Source organism: Cebidichthys violaceus, unplaced genomic scaffold, assembly GCF_023349555.1.
Source record: "Cebidichthys violaceus isolate CVI_PGR_0920_01 unplaced genomic scaffold, fCebVio1.0.p SCAF_75, whole genome shotgun sequence".
NCBI classification, from domain to species: domain Eukaryota; kingdom Metazoa; phylum Chordata; class Actinopteri; order Perciformes; family Stichaeidae; genus Cebidichthys; species Cebidichthys violaceus.
This window is the reverse complement of record NW_027176959.1, coordinates 801,438-816,816: the sequence shown is the minus strand read 5'-3', so window position 1 is coordinate 816,816 and position 15,379 is coordinate 801,438. Positions and strand designations below refer to the sequence as shown.

At 41.9% G+C, this 15,379-nt stretch overlaps 2 protein-coding genes across 2 annotated transcripts; one reads left to right on the top strand and one right to left on the bottom strand.

Annotated features, from left to right (window-relative positions):
- Positions 1-174: 174 nt before the first annotated feature.
- eci1 (enoyl-CoA delta isomerase 1) lies at positions 175-3,973 on the bottom strand. The gene is made up of 7 exons (XM_068737068.1): positions 3,811-3,973; positions 2,730-2,855; positions 2,304-2,431; positions 1,901-2,047; positions 1,694-1,815; positions 1,164-1,342; positions 175-930 (listed from the first exon to the last, which is right to left on the bottom strand). Exons 1-7 carry the CDS (start codon positions 3,956-3,958, stop codon positions 764-766), a joined length of 1,017 nt encoding a protein of 338 aa, XP_068593169.1. The 5' UTR covers positions 3,959-3,973; the 3' UTR covers positions 175-763.
- Positions 3,974-7,875: 3,902 nt separating this feature from the next.
- On the top strand, positions 7,876-13,957 carry LOC137892099 (growth hormone secretagogue receptor type 1-like). Its single transcript, XM_068737017.1, has 5 exons — positions 7,876-8,011; positions 8,934-9,109; positions 10,088-10,940; positions 13,197-13,259; positions 13,746-13,957. The coding sequence occupies exons 1-5, from the start codon at positions 7,876-7,878 to the stop codon at positions 13,955-13,957; spliced, it is 1,440 nt and encodes a 479-aa protein (XP_068593118.1).
- The last annotated feature ends 1,422 nt before the right edge of the window (positions 13,958-15,379 follow it).

Below are 15,379 nucleotides of genomic sequence, written 5' to 3'. Positions count from 1 at the left end.
ATTTGTAGTGGTAGGTATCGAAAAATGTTGGACAAAAAACTGAAGCTATCTGCGTATCATGACAGCAGCAGTAGTAGCAGTAGTAGTAGTAGTTTCAAAGACAAATCGAAAGATACTTTATTTCTTAATGTGACCGTGGAGATAGTTTTTTAAGATGAAGTACACTGACAAAACTGAAAGTGAATCTTTTTATCCTTTAATCACACAAATCAATTCTCTGACCACTGACCTCTGAAATTTCAGGCTAAAAAGCAGTCAAGTCAGGTTATGTAGAGAAATCTGTCACAAAGGCATTGCCCACTGTGGGCTGTTAAAATGCTCCCAGGGTTACTTTCATTAGTTATGGTTCTTGAAGGTACAGTAATGCTAGGCACTCGGTGGAGACCGGTTCGTGGCAATAACTGACTGTTCACTAAAGCCCGCCCCCAAAAATGCAAATCACCAATCACAGCTTAGCAACCGTAACCCAGCATGGTATGTTTGTGAAGTTTTGGATTTTTCTACAAACCAAAGCAGTGTATTTAGCTTTTCAAAAAGAAAAGAATGAGCAAAAAGTGTAACACATGGAATTGTGTTTATCTGCTTTCTCATAAACTTAAAATGGTAGCATGTCCGGCTAACTAGCTTACTGAATACATCTAAACAGAGAGGGTTTGACAGTAAATTGGAACGTTATGTTACTTTAAAGAAATGTGAAGAAAACAGTTATTTGTCACAAGTGTCACAAAGGCATGTATCATTCTATTAGTTTCCCCTCTCTCCTCTAGCCCCTTCTCTTTTTAAGCATCTCCATATACATGCCCAGCGACTTCTGAATAGAGTCTTTGGTGATGAAGTTGACAAAGTATTTGATGTCGGCCTCTCTGTTGGACGTCAGCTTGTCGATGGTTGGCTTCCTCATCATGGACTTGGTGATCGCTCTGGCGTGGTCTGTGAAGTGGACAGGTGAACAATTAGCTCATCGATTCCAAAGGTGAAGTGAAGTCTCATTTGTTTTTTTTACCCCTACATTAATGCTGCCGTTGGTACTTTTATTGGTAGCATCAATAGGTAGTAACAACTGTGACTACGCACAATGAAGCTAAAGTACCACAAGTGGAAGAGTACAAAAATGTAGCTAGACTGGCAAGTTCACTGGTCATCCATGAAAGGTGCCAATATACCTGGAATAGCCAACCACTTGGTCATGGTCTGCTTGGCTGTGGTGAGGATCTGGTCCTCAGGTACCAGCTGGTCCACCAGTCCTATCTTCAGGGCCTCTGACGGGTTGTAGAGCAGCCCCAACTGAAGAGCCACCTCTGTGGTTCTGTGGCCCAATGTGTTCTTCATGGTGTCCATAAACCTGCAGACAGCAGCAGCAATTCAGTTTTTGCTCAGCGGCGCCCCATTGTTAGCTGATCAATCGAGCTGTCAGAGCTACGGAGCCCACACTGTCACTAACTGCACTCCATTGAAGAAATGTTCACACCCAAGGCGGTGAATTTAGGGTATTTTTTGTCAGAACCAGATTTGGTGATTGTTGAAAAAGTGGAAAGATGAACCAAGGCGGTTCTGGTGAGTTCTATTTTAGTCTGCGTTCGAGGGGCGGGGACTTAGCGAAGGGCCAATTGTTTACCACAGTCAATACTCTGAAACAGTGCAGGGGATCAGCAGAGTTGATTGATTTGCTGTTGTCATACATATAATTCCTTACCAGAAAGGTGCTACGATGCCCAGCTGCGTCTCATTTAGGCCGATGCTGTAACGCGGGTTGTCCGCCATAATCCTGTAGTCACACGTCATAGACATGAGACAGCCGCCTGCAGGACTGGAACCCTGCGGAGGGAGTGACAAGGTTGGCTACGGGGCAAATCGGCGAGACGTTTGATTTGTCAATTTTCTGCTGATGATGTTTCCGTACATTGATTGCAGCTATAGTGATCATGTTGGAGCCGTAGAGTTTCAGCCACATCTCCTGAACGGCTCTCCAGAACTCTCCACAGCGCTCTGGACTCTTCCCATACATCTCCGTGATGTCCAGCCCGGCTGAGAACACCTTGGGCTGGCTCTGGATTCAAACAACCCACGCATACACACTCGGGGTTAACGGTCAAATTTTAGCGCAACCTTTCACAATTGTCACACTCCAGCAGTGAAAATGTTAGCCACACGGATTAAATAACATTCTAAAACATTAAGGAGTATTTACTATAATGTAACTACAAAGCATTTTTATAATGCTCATCTGTTATTAACTACCTTGTAATACAAATACAGAGCACAAAGGCTCCGCTGCGGTTTTAAACGATGAAGTTGGACTGTACCGAGGTGATGATGAGGCCTCGGCAGCTCTTATCCATCTCCAGCTTCTCCACACCAATGCAGAGCTCCGTGAGGAACTCTAAACTGAGGCTGTTGACCGGCGGACTCTGCAGGCGCATCACAGCCACACCTACACACACAGAGAGAGAGAGAGAGAGAGAGAGAGAGAGAGAGAGAGAGAGAGAGAGAGAGAGAGAGAGAGAGAGATGTTGGTCTTTTACCTCGATACTTTTGACATAAAATATCTGCAAATTCATGTCAAAAGGAAAAGAAAGGACATGGAACGTCAAGTCTTTATAGTCAACACAATCTAATTTACATTTCCCCGTCACATTTAAACTCAAGCAGGGAGGTGGGCAGCAGACATTAACGGCTCTGACTCTTCGAAACGTGCAGAAGATTTACTGATCTGTTGGCAAAATGTTTACCTGTGCTTTGGTCAAAATCCACGTCTATTTTAGGCGAGGTGGAGTTGTTCCTCCGCTGAGCGGCGAGGACAGGAGACGCAAATACTCTGCCATGACTGCTGCAGGAGGATCGCTGGGAAAGAAGACCTACACACACACACACACACACACACACACACACACAGTGTTAGTGGCTGTGAGGAAGATCTGTTACAAGGACATATCAACTTGATACCTACGCAAATTACAAAAAATTAAAACTTAACGATTTCGCTAAAAATACCAACGCATTACAGTTGTACTTCAATACGGAAAGTGTTTCCAATTCTTTACATTACTCTAATATAATAAAATAAGGTTGGTGATGCCGTCACATTATTAGTTCAACATCACAATCAAGTTTTTAAGAATTACACTTAAGACTGTAGAATATAAAGGGTTTATTATAGGACAAAAAAGACAGTGTCTAGGGTCAGCTCCAGGTGGCATGATTAATTATATGTAAGCAGGAAAAACCTGAAAACCAATGAACAATGAATCAATTGTGGAAATAGTTGCTGATTTATTGTCGGTCATTAGTTAATCAAACTATGGAGTAAAGTTGGTACATATTGATTTGAGATAATTAACTATTCACCATGACCAATGAGGTTGTTTTTAAATTATTTATTTTTTTACAATAAAACCAAAACGTGGAAAAAAAAAAAAGTGTGTGTGTGTGTGTGTTCACCTCTTAAGTGTTATCTGAACCAATTAAAGAGACCTGGAACTCTCTTAAATGTAAGAGCTTTTTTTTTTTTCTTTAAGTCCTGGTTTGAAAAGTTGCACGAGCTGCACACCTGACTGTCCTGAAATACCCTTTAACGCGACTATTTGTACAAAATACAAATTATTTTCTGTGCATTTATTGTTAAATAGGTGACCGGGGGGATGTGACCCAAAAGGGGGTTACAGAAGACATTTCTTCATGCAGTGTTCTGTGACCTTTGTTCCAGTTTCTGTAGAGCACAGTTTACGAAGCTAACAAAGCTAACACGGCTGCAAACACGGCTAACACACCCAACACGGCTAGTGTGATAGGTGCGTACACATTCAGAGATACCTGACAAGACGCATTTGTTCCTCAACGCAGCTCTCAATGCCATTTCGTCCTGGCTCAGACTCAGGTTCAACTCCGGATTGAAGACAGCAGGAAACAACTTCCGTCTTCTTCTTTTTGGCCAGTTGCAACCGTCGCTTATACGGCGCATAGTCGCCACCTACTGTACCGGAGTACGTAGTGTGAGATATTGGTCCCTGGAATACTTTATATCAGGGGTCACTAATAGGCGGACCGCAATCCGGATCCGGACCCAGACGCCGTTGTATCCGGACACTTGTTCAGCGGCGTAAATCACGTCACGTGATGCAGCTCAGCCAATCAAATATGGTTATTCTGACAACTTTCCTGACTCGAGTGAGATGTAGACACACGAGGGAGACGAGGAAAGAGAACGAGGAGTAGGAGAATTATTACGTGAGTCAGAGAAGTTATTTCACATGACGTTCTCCAAAGAGAGAGAGAAGTGGTCAGAGAGACCAGAGAGACCAGAGTCTTTAACCAATAATGAACAGACTCTTATAGGTTCATTCTTCCCACGGACAGTTGAAAACCAGTGTGTCTCATATGTTTATTGATGATTATTAAAAGCGGTAATGTGAAGCGCCACTACGAGACAAAGCACAACTTTTTGGAGCAAACGTACCAACTCACATCTGAAATGAAGACACAGAAAATAAACCTAAGAGCCCAATATGACCAGAATCCTAACACATGAACTCATTGACCAACTATGATGTTAACAGAGAGAATAGAGCTGAAACAAGTAGTTTAATAACCACACATATCCACGCAATTCAGTGAAATTATTTTTTCTAAAATGAATTACTTCATTTTAACCTGAGGTGAAATGATTTTGTAACTATGCACCATTTCCTCTAAAATCTAATCTGAAATTAGACAAATTGTCTCATGAATGTGATTTGAAGTTAGCTCATGCATGCGATTTTGAAGGGCTTTTATTTTGAAATGCTACATCAGAATGTCCTGGTTCTGTGAGTGACACCTTGAGGTGGTCTGCTATTAAGATGCACATTTTTCAAAAGCTTTCTGTTATGTCAGTTATTCTTTAATCCAGCCCTTATTTTACTTGAAATGAGAAGAACATTTATTTATATATTTCTATGTATTATTTATAATCCATCCACTTAAATTTGAAAACTGAGAATAATAATTGTTAAAATATAATTGATTTATTTGATTGATTTAATTGTGTACTTTCTTTATTTGATTTGACAGTTGTTGGCTACACAGAGACATTGTTACTACTACTAGGTTTCTTGAATATATATATATATGGCACTAAATAGCGCAAGTTAAATATTATTCTAATGTTCCGGACCTTTGCCCGAGGAGATTTTCTCAATCTGGACCTTTTGGAATGTTAATTGAATACCACTGCTTTATTTCATTATAAGGTAAATAAAGTAATGATTAAATGATAGTACTAATAATTAAAGAAAAATAAACACTATATTCTTGGATGTATTCCTATCACCTTCTCATATTCAACAACTACTCTCTGGTTGTGCTGCTCCCCATCTGCTGTTATTCCAAGAATACCCCTAAAATCTTCTTCCCATCTCACCTTACTAATATTTTGAGTTAGTGTGAACCTTTCTTCCCTATATTTCCAGCAGTGCATGAGCACCATGTGCCACATTTTCTGTTACTTTACATTCAGAGCTCTCAGCTAATGTACTTTCCCCAGAAGAAACATTGTTTTATTCAGTCCTGTGTGGTCGCATCAGGCCGAACAACGTCCCTCTGTGATATAATCACAACACATCACGGACTGATTTGAGATATTGCTTTCATAAAACAGTCTTCAAGTACAGCAGTATGAACGTTACAGACACATTCCAATTTATATAGTTTTCTTTTATTAATAAATAATACAATTCACAATACGGAGGCAGTTGCAACAGAACGTAGCCTGCAGTAGCAGCTAGCATATTGCTTTTTTCATCATAAGCTAAAGTTTAATTTATTCGGTTCTTTATTTACATTATTTGTATGTTGCCATTTATTGTTTGTTGCCATTTCATTTTTTTTTCTCAGACAAAGACTGATAGTAAGAGTGCAAAGGAATAAGATGTCACAGTAGTGGCTATCTGAGGTGTATGAAGAAGTGGGAATTAAAAATGGGGGATGGGGATCAGATAAAGACACCGCCACACACTTGTGGGTCATAAGTGATGATTTTGTATCAGTGTATACTTTGTTTTGTTTTTTGGAAATTCCTTCATATTATACCTTTAAAGCTCCCATATTGTAAAAAGAAAAGATTTCATGTTGTTTTATTTTAAATTAGTTCTGTATAGATACTGTGAAAGTATCTAAACGCTCCATCCATGAAAAAATACACACAGCTCAAATTCAGACACTGTGCCTTTAAACGAGCCATCAGGATTTCCGTACCGTTGTGATGTCACAACTATATAAGGGCTGCGGTCGAATAGTCTTTTTTGACTGAAATGACCCAGAAGTATCTAAGAGGCCGCCACGATAAGAGCTGTTTGAATTCTATAAACGCTAAGGAAAGGTACTTCAATGCTTCCTTTTAATAGCTTTACCATAGGAAACACTGGACCTTCCTTTGCGAAAGGAAAGGAGATAATTCCGCCCCACAATTCCTTGTGGCGGCAACATTTAAAGTGACGCACCATGAACAATTATACTCATACAGTCATAAAGTAATGGGATTCATGTTAATGAATATGAATAGACAGTGACAAGCCTTGCATGCTACTTCAAATGTATTTATTTACTTTGAACATGTAACAAATATCAGCTGACAGGAAGTAAACAGGGACCCGAGCTTTGCAATTCCATCGAGGGTGAATACGGGTACATTCAGACAGACAGTATGAGAAAAAAATCAAGAGTTTTTTTAACGTTAAAGCACGTTAACATGTTCTAGTTGACGCCCAAAATACAAGAATGAACCAGCAAATGAGCGGGACATGTCTCCTTTAAGTGCTCATTAAGTGATGGTACCATAGGAATAGAAATGTAGGGCTTTTATTTGTAATGGAGTCTTTTTCTATTGCCGCTTTGTTACTTTCACACAATTAAAGGGTCTGAATACTTCCTCCACCAGTCTCTATTGTTACACTGTATATTAAATATGTATATGTAAAATAAATGAAACAGCAGAGTGTCTATGGCATGGAAATTAGTTAGCAAGGTGATAACGCAATGGAAAGGTCATTTTACAAGCACTTGTGATAAATATGCCTGTTGGTGAACAATTCTTCCTATAAAGTGGTATAACGTGAAACGGCTTAAGTGCACAGGATAGAGCAGGCGGTAAAAGATGAAACGGAGAGGAGGAAGAGAGAGAGAGAAATAAGAGAGGAGTGAGTGAGGGGAGAGGTGGGAGAGGTAGGTGTGTGTGTGTGTGTGTGTGTGTGTGTGTGTGTGTGTGTGTGTGTGTGTGTGTGTGTGTAAGTCCCGGCAAAGCACAGGTGTGTGATCGCGGCAGAGAAACAAGCTCGTCTCAATCAGTGAGTATGTTATTTATATTTATATGTTATTTTACATTACGTGAAAGTTCCAAGTGTTTTGTGATTGTTTTTTTGTTATAGCTGTGAACACTAACGTACAGTTTAGGGTCGGGATTGTTTTGAAGATGGTTGCAATTTTTTTCTTCTTTTAATTGGTTAATTCTTGTGGATATTGATGGGTTTCAGTGATAAAACAACTAAAGAAGGAATTGAATTTCAATTAAATCTCTGATAATTGGACCTTTTTTATGGATTTGGAACCAATAAGGAACATAAATAATACATAAAGAGTGGCATTTAGTGTTGATTTATCTGTTCCAGAGTACTCATGTATGTTAAGTATACAGTATGACACCCACTTTTATGTGTCATCTTTTGTATGCGCTCATGTTTTTTTTCTTTTTGTTCACACTCCTCTTCAGTGTTAGCTGTGATTGAGCGACATAGGAAATCCATTGGTGTGCGTCACCTCTGCGCCCTGTAACCTGGGGGACACACACCTCTCCCCCGCTGCTTTCTCCGCTCTCACTTTTTCTGTCCGACCTCACCCTGTGTCATCATGGATCTCATGGAGTGGGGCGACATGGGCAGTGGCTGCGAAGATGAAAACTGTGGCAACGCATCTGGCTTCACTGAGGACTGCTTGGACCAAGAGTGCTACTCGGAGGAACCTGTGTTCGGATTGATTGAGTTAGGTGGGTAAAAAATTATAATAATGCAATAAAAACGCTTAATACAATCAAAATTAAACTCAGCAAGATGTCTGCCCGCTTAGCCGCAGCTGCAATGTACTTAACAGTGTGTGTACTGTTAACACCGTCCAAAACACAAAAAACAAAAGGGTCGAAAATGCACTCAACTGTGTTATCACTAGCAGCCCCTACCAGCAGGCAGTAAATGGCATTATAAAACAGGCAATTAAATGTGTTTTGAGATAGTGTGGGTCACCGCAACCAAGAGATGTCTTTGAGCATGCAGCCATAACTCGCCACTCAAATTAATATGCAGTTTGCTGCAGCGGAATGCGAGATTAGCCGTGGACAGACACAGAGACGCACACTCAGTCGCGATCCCATAAACCTCCTAAAGGAGATTTAAAAAAGAGAAATTAGATTATAAAGTGGGGCTGCAACTAATATAGTTATCCCCTTTTACTTTCATCTTATTTGATTGAAGGATATTGTGGTGTCAGTCCAATTTAAAAACCTGCCATTAAATATTGTTGCCTCTTTCCTTTGATATTCAAAGAATAGTTCAACGCCGGAAGCCGGTTTGCTTAGCTTAACATTAAGGCCCTAAAAAACTATTTTTTCCCGCACAAAATTATGCCAAAGTTTGAAAAGCTACACAAATTTCCAGTGGTTTTCTAACCGGTCTGAAGTGAGCGGGGGTCTGTTGGATAACAGCTGCTATACATTTTTTACCTTTTAGCAGAGCCAGGTTATTTCCCATAATGTCAAATTATTCCTTAGAATTTCCAAGGGTTAGCTGTTCTAGTGATTATAAGCGCATGGTGCAGTACAATTCAAAATGTTCCATTTCATTTTCCATTCTGACAATGTGTGGAATAAATCTCAAAGTGATTCTGATTAAACATATCAATATTTCATATTCTAGTGTGTGTGACTGTCATTTACATTCCACTGATGCTCTTCGGCCTTCTGGGAAACACACTGACAATTCTGGTGGTTTGGCTCCGCCCTCACATGAGAAGCTCCACCTACCTCTACCTGAGCAGCATGGCTGTCAGTGATCTGTTGATACTCCTGCTGCTGCCTCTGGATCTGTATAAGGTACACACACACACACACACACACACACACACACACACACACACACACACACACAGGGTGTACCCTCTTTGTTTGTACCCTTTTTTCATGGATGTTGTGATATGGTCTGACCAGATGTTTTGCTCAAGGTGCAGTCACAGCAAAAATTGCAGACCATTGATGTGAATGAAGAAAGGGGGATGATGCTTTTTCTTCCTTTTGAGAATTATGTACCAATAACGATTTAAACAAGCACTTGTTGCCATTTCCTCAATGTTGGCAACCAATGGCTATCGGTCTGACAAGGATTTAGCCTCTGGGGACCACTCTGGATGTATAAAGACAACTGGAGTTGGAGGCAAGGTCCCGTTCATATGACCCTTGCTCAGTGACGCATGAAGCTCAGTGGGCCACGAATGGCTTTTGGCTCACGTTGGGGCATGTGAGCGCGCCCCAATTACTAGTTCATGGCCGTCGCTCTGCACTGCGCTTACACGGCGGTTACAGCTGTTGAGAGGCAATTGATGCTCTGACTTTCACATTTAGCTCCTTAAAATAAAGACTTTTTAAAAGGATGTCAATACAATATTCAGAGAAGAGAGTTGCCTCCATACAGCCCTCAACATGGCGACGGCTAGCAGAGCTGGCAGCTTAGCTGCAAACGGTGTTAACGCCACAAAAAATGGTAACAGTGTTGTCAGAGCTAATAGTGTTTACTTACGGAAACCAGAACGCTTCCGATGCCAAAATCTTGTCCCATTGTTTTGCCGTGCCAGTTCTGGTTCTTTGGTTGACGCACGTCTTGTTGTAAAACATCACTATTCTCATCTAAAACATGTTCCAACTCCAATTGAAGCTGTCAATAAATTGGCTTGTGAACCTCAGAATATTTAGTAAAAGGTCAGTGCACACCTGAGTGTGGCTGCTGCGTCATGAAGTGGAATAAAAGTGAATGCGAAAAATGGCGTCAGGGTAAAATGATTGCTGTGTCTCTTCCAGCTCTGGAGGCCCAGACCCTGGCCTTTGGGAGACCTTGCCTGCAAGCTGACAATGTTCCTCTCAGAGTGCTGCACCTTCTGCACCATCCTCCACATCACCTTCCTCTCCCTGGAGAGATACCTGGCGGTCTGCTGGCCATTCACGGCCAAGACCCTGCTGACACGGCGCAGAACAAGGGCTCTCATCGGCTGCCTCTGGCTGGGCGCGGCCGTTAGCGCGGCACCGGTGTTGGTCATGGTTGGAGTGGAGGATGTCGGGGGAGAGGAGCTCGGGCTCGGCGGATTAAGGGAGGATGGAGGGTGGACGAGCAAGGAAGGAGAACAGGGAGGGTTTATGATAGGTGGAGGGCAAAGAGGAAGTGGAGACAATGAAGGACTAGAGGAAAAAGAGTGGGGAGAAAAACAGAAAATGGGATGGGGTGAAAGAGTGGGGGAGTCAAAATGGTTTGGAGAGAAAGGGGAGAGAAAAGCGGGAATAGAAGAAAGAGGCAAGAGGAATCAAGGGGATGGTGGAAAAAGAGAATTTGAAAATCAAGCAGATGAGGGAGGAGGTAAAGAAGAAGGAGAGATGGAAGTTGAGGAAGAGCGGCAAAATAAGATGAAAGAGGATGAGGGAGGAGGACGGAAAGAAGGCGTTGACGGGGGTGGCGAGATTGACAACAGAGAGTGCCGCTGCACGCACTTCGCCGTCACCTCCGGCCTGCTGTCGGCCATGGTGGTTCTCTCCAACTTGTACTTCCTGGTGCCCCTCTGCATCCTGGGACTTGTCTACAGCCTGATCGGACGGACGCTGTGTCTCCGTCCACAAAGCAGACGCAGAGACCAGAGTCACCGGCACACTGTCAAAATGCTGGGTGAGAAACATATGGTCACTAACATACACACCCTCAGGCGCTTCTTTTGATTGAACTAGCGTTCACATTGAGACTAGTTTTTTATTGAATATTCACACGGAACAGAAAGTGACAAACAGTAGCGGGTGGTGATAATTAACCTCGGTGGGGCCACAGGCATTGACACACTGCTTGCAATGTTGTCAAGCTTGAACTGTTTAAAATATCCAACTTGATCTTTTAAAAAAAGTGTTGCAACTTTTTGCGTCAAATTACTATGTAGATCAAGCAAGACTAGTCTTTGTATAATAAACCTAATTATTTGTACATAAAAAATACATTTTCAAGTAAAATCAAACTATTTCAATGATTTCAAGCCATATTTCCGAAAGTGTCGATTGCGAAGATAATTGTTTCAAAATTCTATTTTTACCAATGATTTTTGTTCAGCTTTGACTCCAACTAGAGGACTATTCACAACAACTTAATCAGAAAAGCAAACACGCTCCATCCAACATCTCAATTTAGCTACTTTAATCTGCTGCTAATGTCGCCAAGCAGAAGGATCCTTTACAAAACAATTAAATTCAACATAAATGCTAAAATTACACTCAATTCCATTTTTCAAAAACGTAAAATGGCTGTCATACGAAACTGTGAATATAAAAGTGGTGACAGCCTACATTTAGTCACGTTGTCGCCATCTATTGGACGGGAGCGGCTAAGCTGGCAACGGCTAGATGTAGGACAACGGGAAGAAGTTGAAAAAAAGATCAAGTAGCACAACCCTTCATATTGATAGCACAGGCATAAGACCTAAATGAATACATTATGTCTGAAACAAGTGCAACAAGTGGCTGAAAGTCTGTGCTTCTTGACAACAATAAGCTACAAATTACAATCAAGCTAAAGTTAGCCTGCTAATACATGAACCGTTTAAACTGTAGAGTGGAACTGGTAATGTGGAATATTGATCTGATCTGACACTTTAAAAATTTTGTTAAATACGAACTGGGCGTATTTAATTCAAGATTTGATGCCAATAGAGTGCTGCAGGAATGAGTCCTAAAACAAACGAGTTAGCATTTTGCACTTCCGGTTTCCTCGTCTCTAAGTCAATGGGTTTTTAGAAGGGGTTTTGGTTTGATGCCTGAAATAAGGTCTGGGTTTAACACAAGCTTAAGAGATTTAACGTTTTGTTCTACGACATAGAATACGTCAGTAAATGCCTCACTAGTGAATTTCAAAGCCTTTAAGTGTCTTTAAAAAAGCCTGTTGCTAAGACATCATCCCTGCAGCACTCTATTAGACACAATTACCAAATAAAGTTGGTTAGGTTAGCATATTTGGATATTTCCCATCATTCTAAACTAAATAAAATATACTACTTTTTCCTAAACACATGCACATATTTGTATTAGTGCTGGGCAACGATTACAACTTTTAATCGCATGATTTTCTGCGATTAATCGCGACCCATATATTTTGATATCGTCAGGTTTGATCCTGTAACGAGACAATCGTGTGTGTGTGTGAGACAGGAGGGACTGACGGTGACGGAGTGAAGGGGTTCCGGACCCACACAAACACAGCTGTTCACTGCTCGCTGCCCGGTTCTTGTGTTAAAAATGTCCGTTTAATAATAAAAAAATGCGCGATAAAATAATTGTCGGCGTTAATTAATTAATGTATTAACGCGATAATAATGCGTTAACTTGCCCAGCCCTAATTTATATATATTTATATATATATATAAATAAATAAGATATCGTTTGACCCACTAAACTGGTTATGTAACTGCTGAAGTGACATTAGGCAGCTCTTCAAGCTACAGCAACTTCCCATTTAAATAGTTTTTGACTGGATGATGCTACAGATGTCTCCTAGCAACCAGTTTAGACATTACTTATGTCTTTACTAGTTAAGACAATTCTTTAGTTTTAAGCTTTAATGGTCCACTTTAGTTAATCACTAGTTTATACTAGCTAGTTACTAAAAACTACTATACCGGATATTGCACATAAATGTAAAGGATTTAAAAGATTAAATATTGAGTATATTGAGTATATTGAGGCTACTTAAAAAACGCGCTAGTATCTGTTTTTATTGGTGTTGGAGACATCTTTTGCCACTTTCAGGTATTAGTGATTCTAACGTACTTATTGTAAGTCGCTTTGGATAAAAGCGTCTGCTAAATGACTGTAATGTAATGTAATGTAACGTACTCCCCTGTGTTTTCCTCCCCACCCTACCCCTCTGTGTCGCCACCTTCTGCAGGAGTGATCGTCTTGGCGTTTGTCCTGTGCTGGCTGCCGTTCCACGTGGGTCGCACCATTTTCTCTCTTTCAATGGGCACCGGTTCTGACGGACAGGAAGGGCACATGGACACGGACGCGCACGCTGACATCAACACCCTCGCTGACGTCGCCACAGACGCAGATATCGACGCACACGCTAAGCCCATTAGCCACTCAGATTCGGACACGCACTTCGAAACCAGAAAGACGACTGCACACGCCCACGCAGAGCGAGGCAAAACACTCTGCGCAAAGACCAAAATCGACACACCCACCGATGTAGACGCACACCCGGGTAGATTCGCACACAAGAGAGACACAAACGACACACACGGCAACAGGCCGAGCGGTACGCATGTTCACATGCTCGTGCAAAATGGGACACTCACGCGCGTACGCTCACGAAATAACACGCCTGATCACACACCTTCCGCCGGGCCGCCCACCGGCCTGTATGAAGAGGACGCGCGCAACGACACGCGCAACGACACGCGCAACGACACGCGCGGCGACGGCACACACCCGCACCCTGACACGCACACATATTTTTTATACTATCTGTCTCAGTATTTCAACCTGGTGTCCTCCGTCCTCTTCTTCCTCAGTGCTGCCGTCAACCCTTTACTGTACAACCTGATGTCCACCAAGTATCGACACGCCGTGCGCAGCCTCATGCGCACGGACACGCAGTCCCACAGCCTGCGCACGACCACGACGCGGCACTCCACGACCACTTTGTAAGGGTCAATACTGCACGCGCAGAAACAGACGCAAAGTGAAAACAATGAGAGTATGTATAGATTAAAAAGGGCATTTGTCAATTATGTATTGGAAAAATGAATGATCAGGATTTATTGATGGTATGTTCGGCAAAAATGTCTACCAAACGTTTAGTAGCTTGGCAACGTAAAGGATAGGTTTGGAACGCAGGTGTAAATATTAACAGTAATTAAGCAAAAAACTACAAACTTCATAAAAGCATTAGAGTGCGAGCATGAGGCATTATGTATCCGTGTAGACCCGGTACATCGAACTAACACTAACTCAGACAAGTCTTACGTGAGCTTCAGCTAAACTTCCAAATGCATTTTTCTGTAGAATAAGGAATGCAGATTTTGTCCCTCATTTCTTTCACAGTAGTCGCACCACAAGGGGGTCGCTTCACAGATGAGGAATGATCAAGCAGGCAACTTGTAGCAAAGAGAGTGCAGGGGGGGGTGCCTGACTGGTTGACCCTTTATCTGACTGAGGATTTTAGTTGCGCTGAAAATATCTGCTGCCTAAAGCGTGATTTATTCTTGCCACATCTGCGAGTGTCTGCACGGCCGAAGTAACAGCCAACATTTTCGAAACTGTGACCGTTCCTGCGGAAATGTTATACGACGCCTAATAGTGGAGACAAAGCGACAAACGCAAAGACGTGGTGGAACCCTAAACGGTCTGGTTGCTGGTTTTGGCTCGACTGTTTTCAAAATGTATATATAATAAAAAATATGTAAAAAATCTATAGGATCCGTAGACGTACGGCAACAGATTTTGTGTTTCTCCAACTGGTATTGATCTGTGGCGTTGTCCGTGGTGCTAAGGTAGCAAACAGATTTCATTTCTTCTTGGGGGTGCCGCTAGTTGTGGAGGGGAGGAGGAATCAAAGTCCGTTCCCCTTGATGAAAATGGACAAATCGCCTACTGATTACAGCGACCAGTAACTCCCTGAGTGTATATACAGCATGAGAATATTGTACTAGAATTAGAAACAAACACGAAACCCGGGCAAACGTCACTGCTCATTGACAATCTTCTGTCCTAATGTGTATAGCAGGGCTAATTCACTTTGAGAGCGTGTGTGTTTCACAGCAAATGAGGCACATTCCACAATATATATTTTATACAGGAGAAATTGTATGCTTACGTTAAATTGCGGTGGCAGCAGCCGGCTCAAATACGCTGTACATCCACACACACACACACACACACACACACACACAGAATAGGGCTATCATTTTGATTCATGTAGTTTCATACCGGCTGATGTGTTTTGACGTAATATATATAACATTAACGTGTCCAGATACGGATATAAATGCCTTTATTCGATTCACACTCAAGGTGTTATCACCTCTGCGGAGGAGGTTATGTTTCCTGTCGTCAGCAGGAAACACCTCA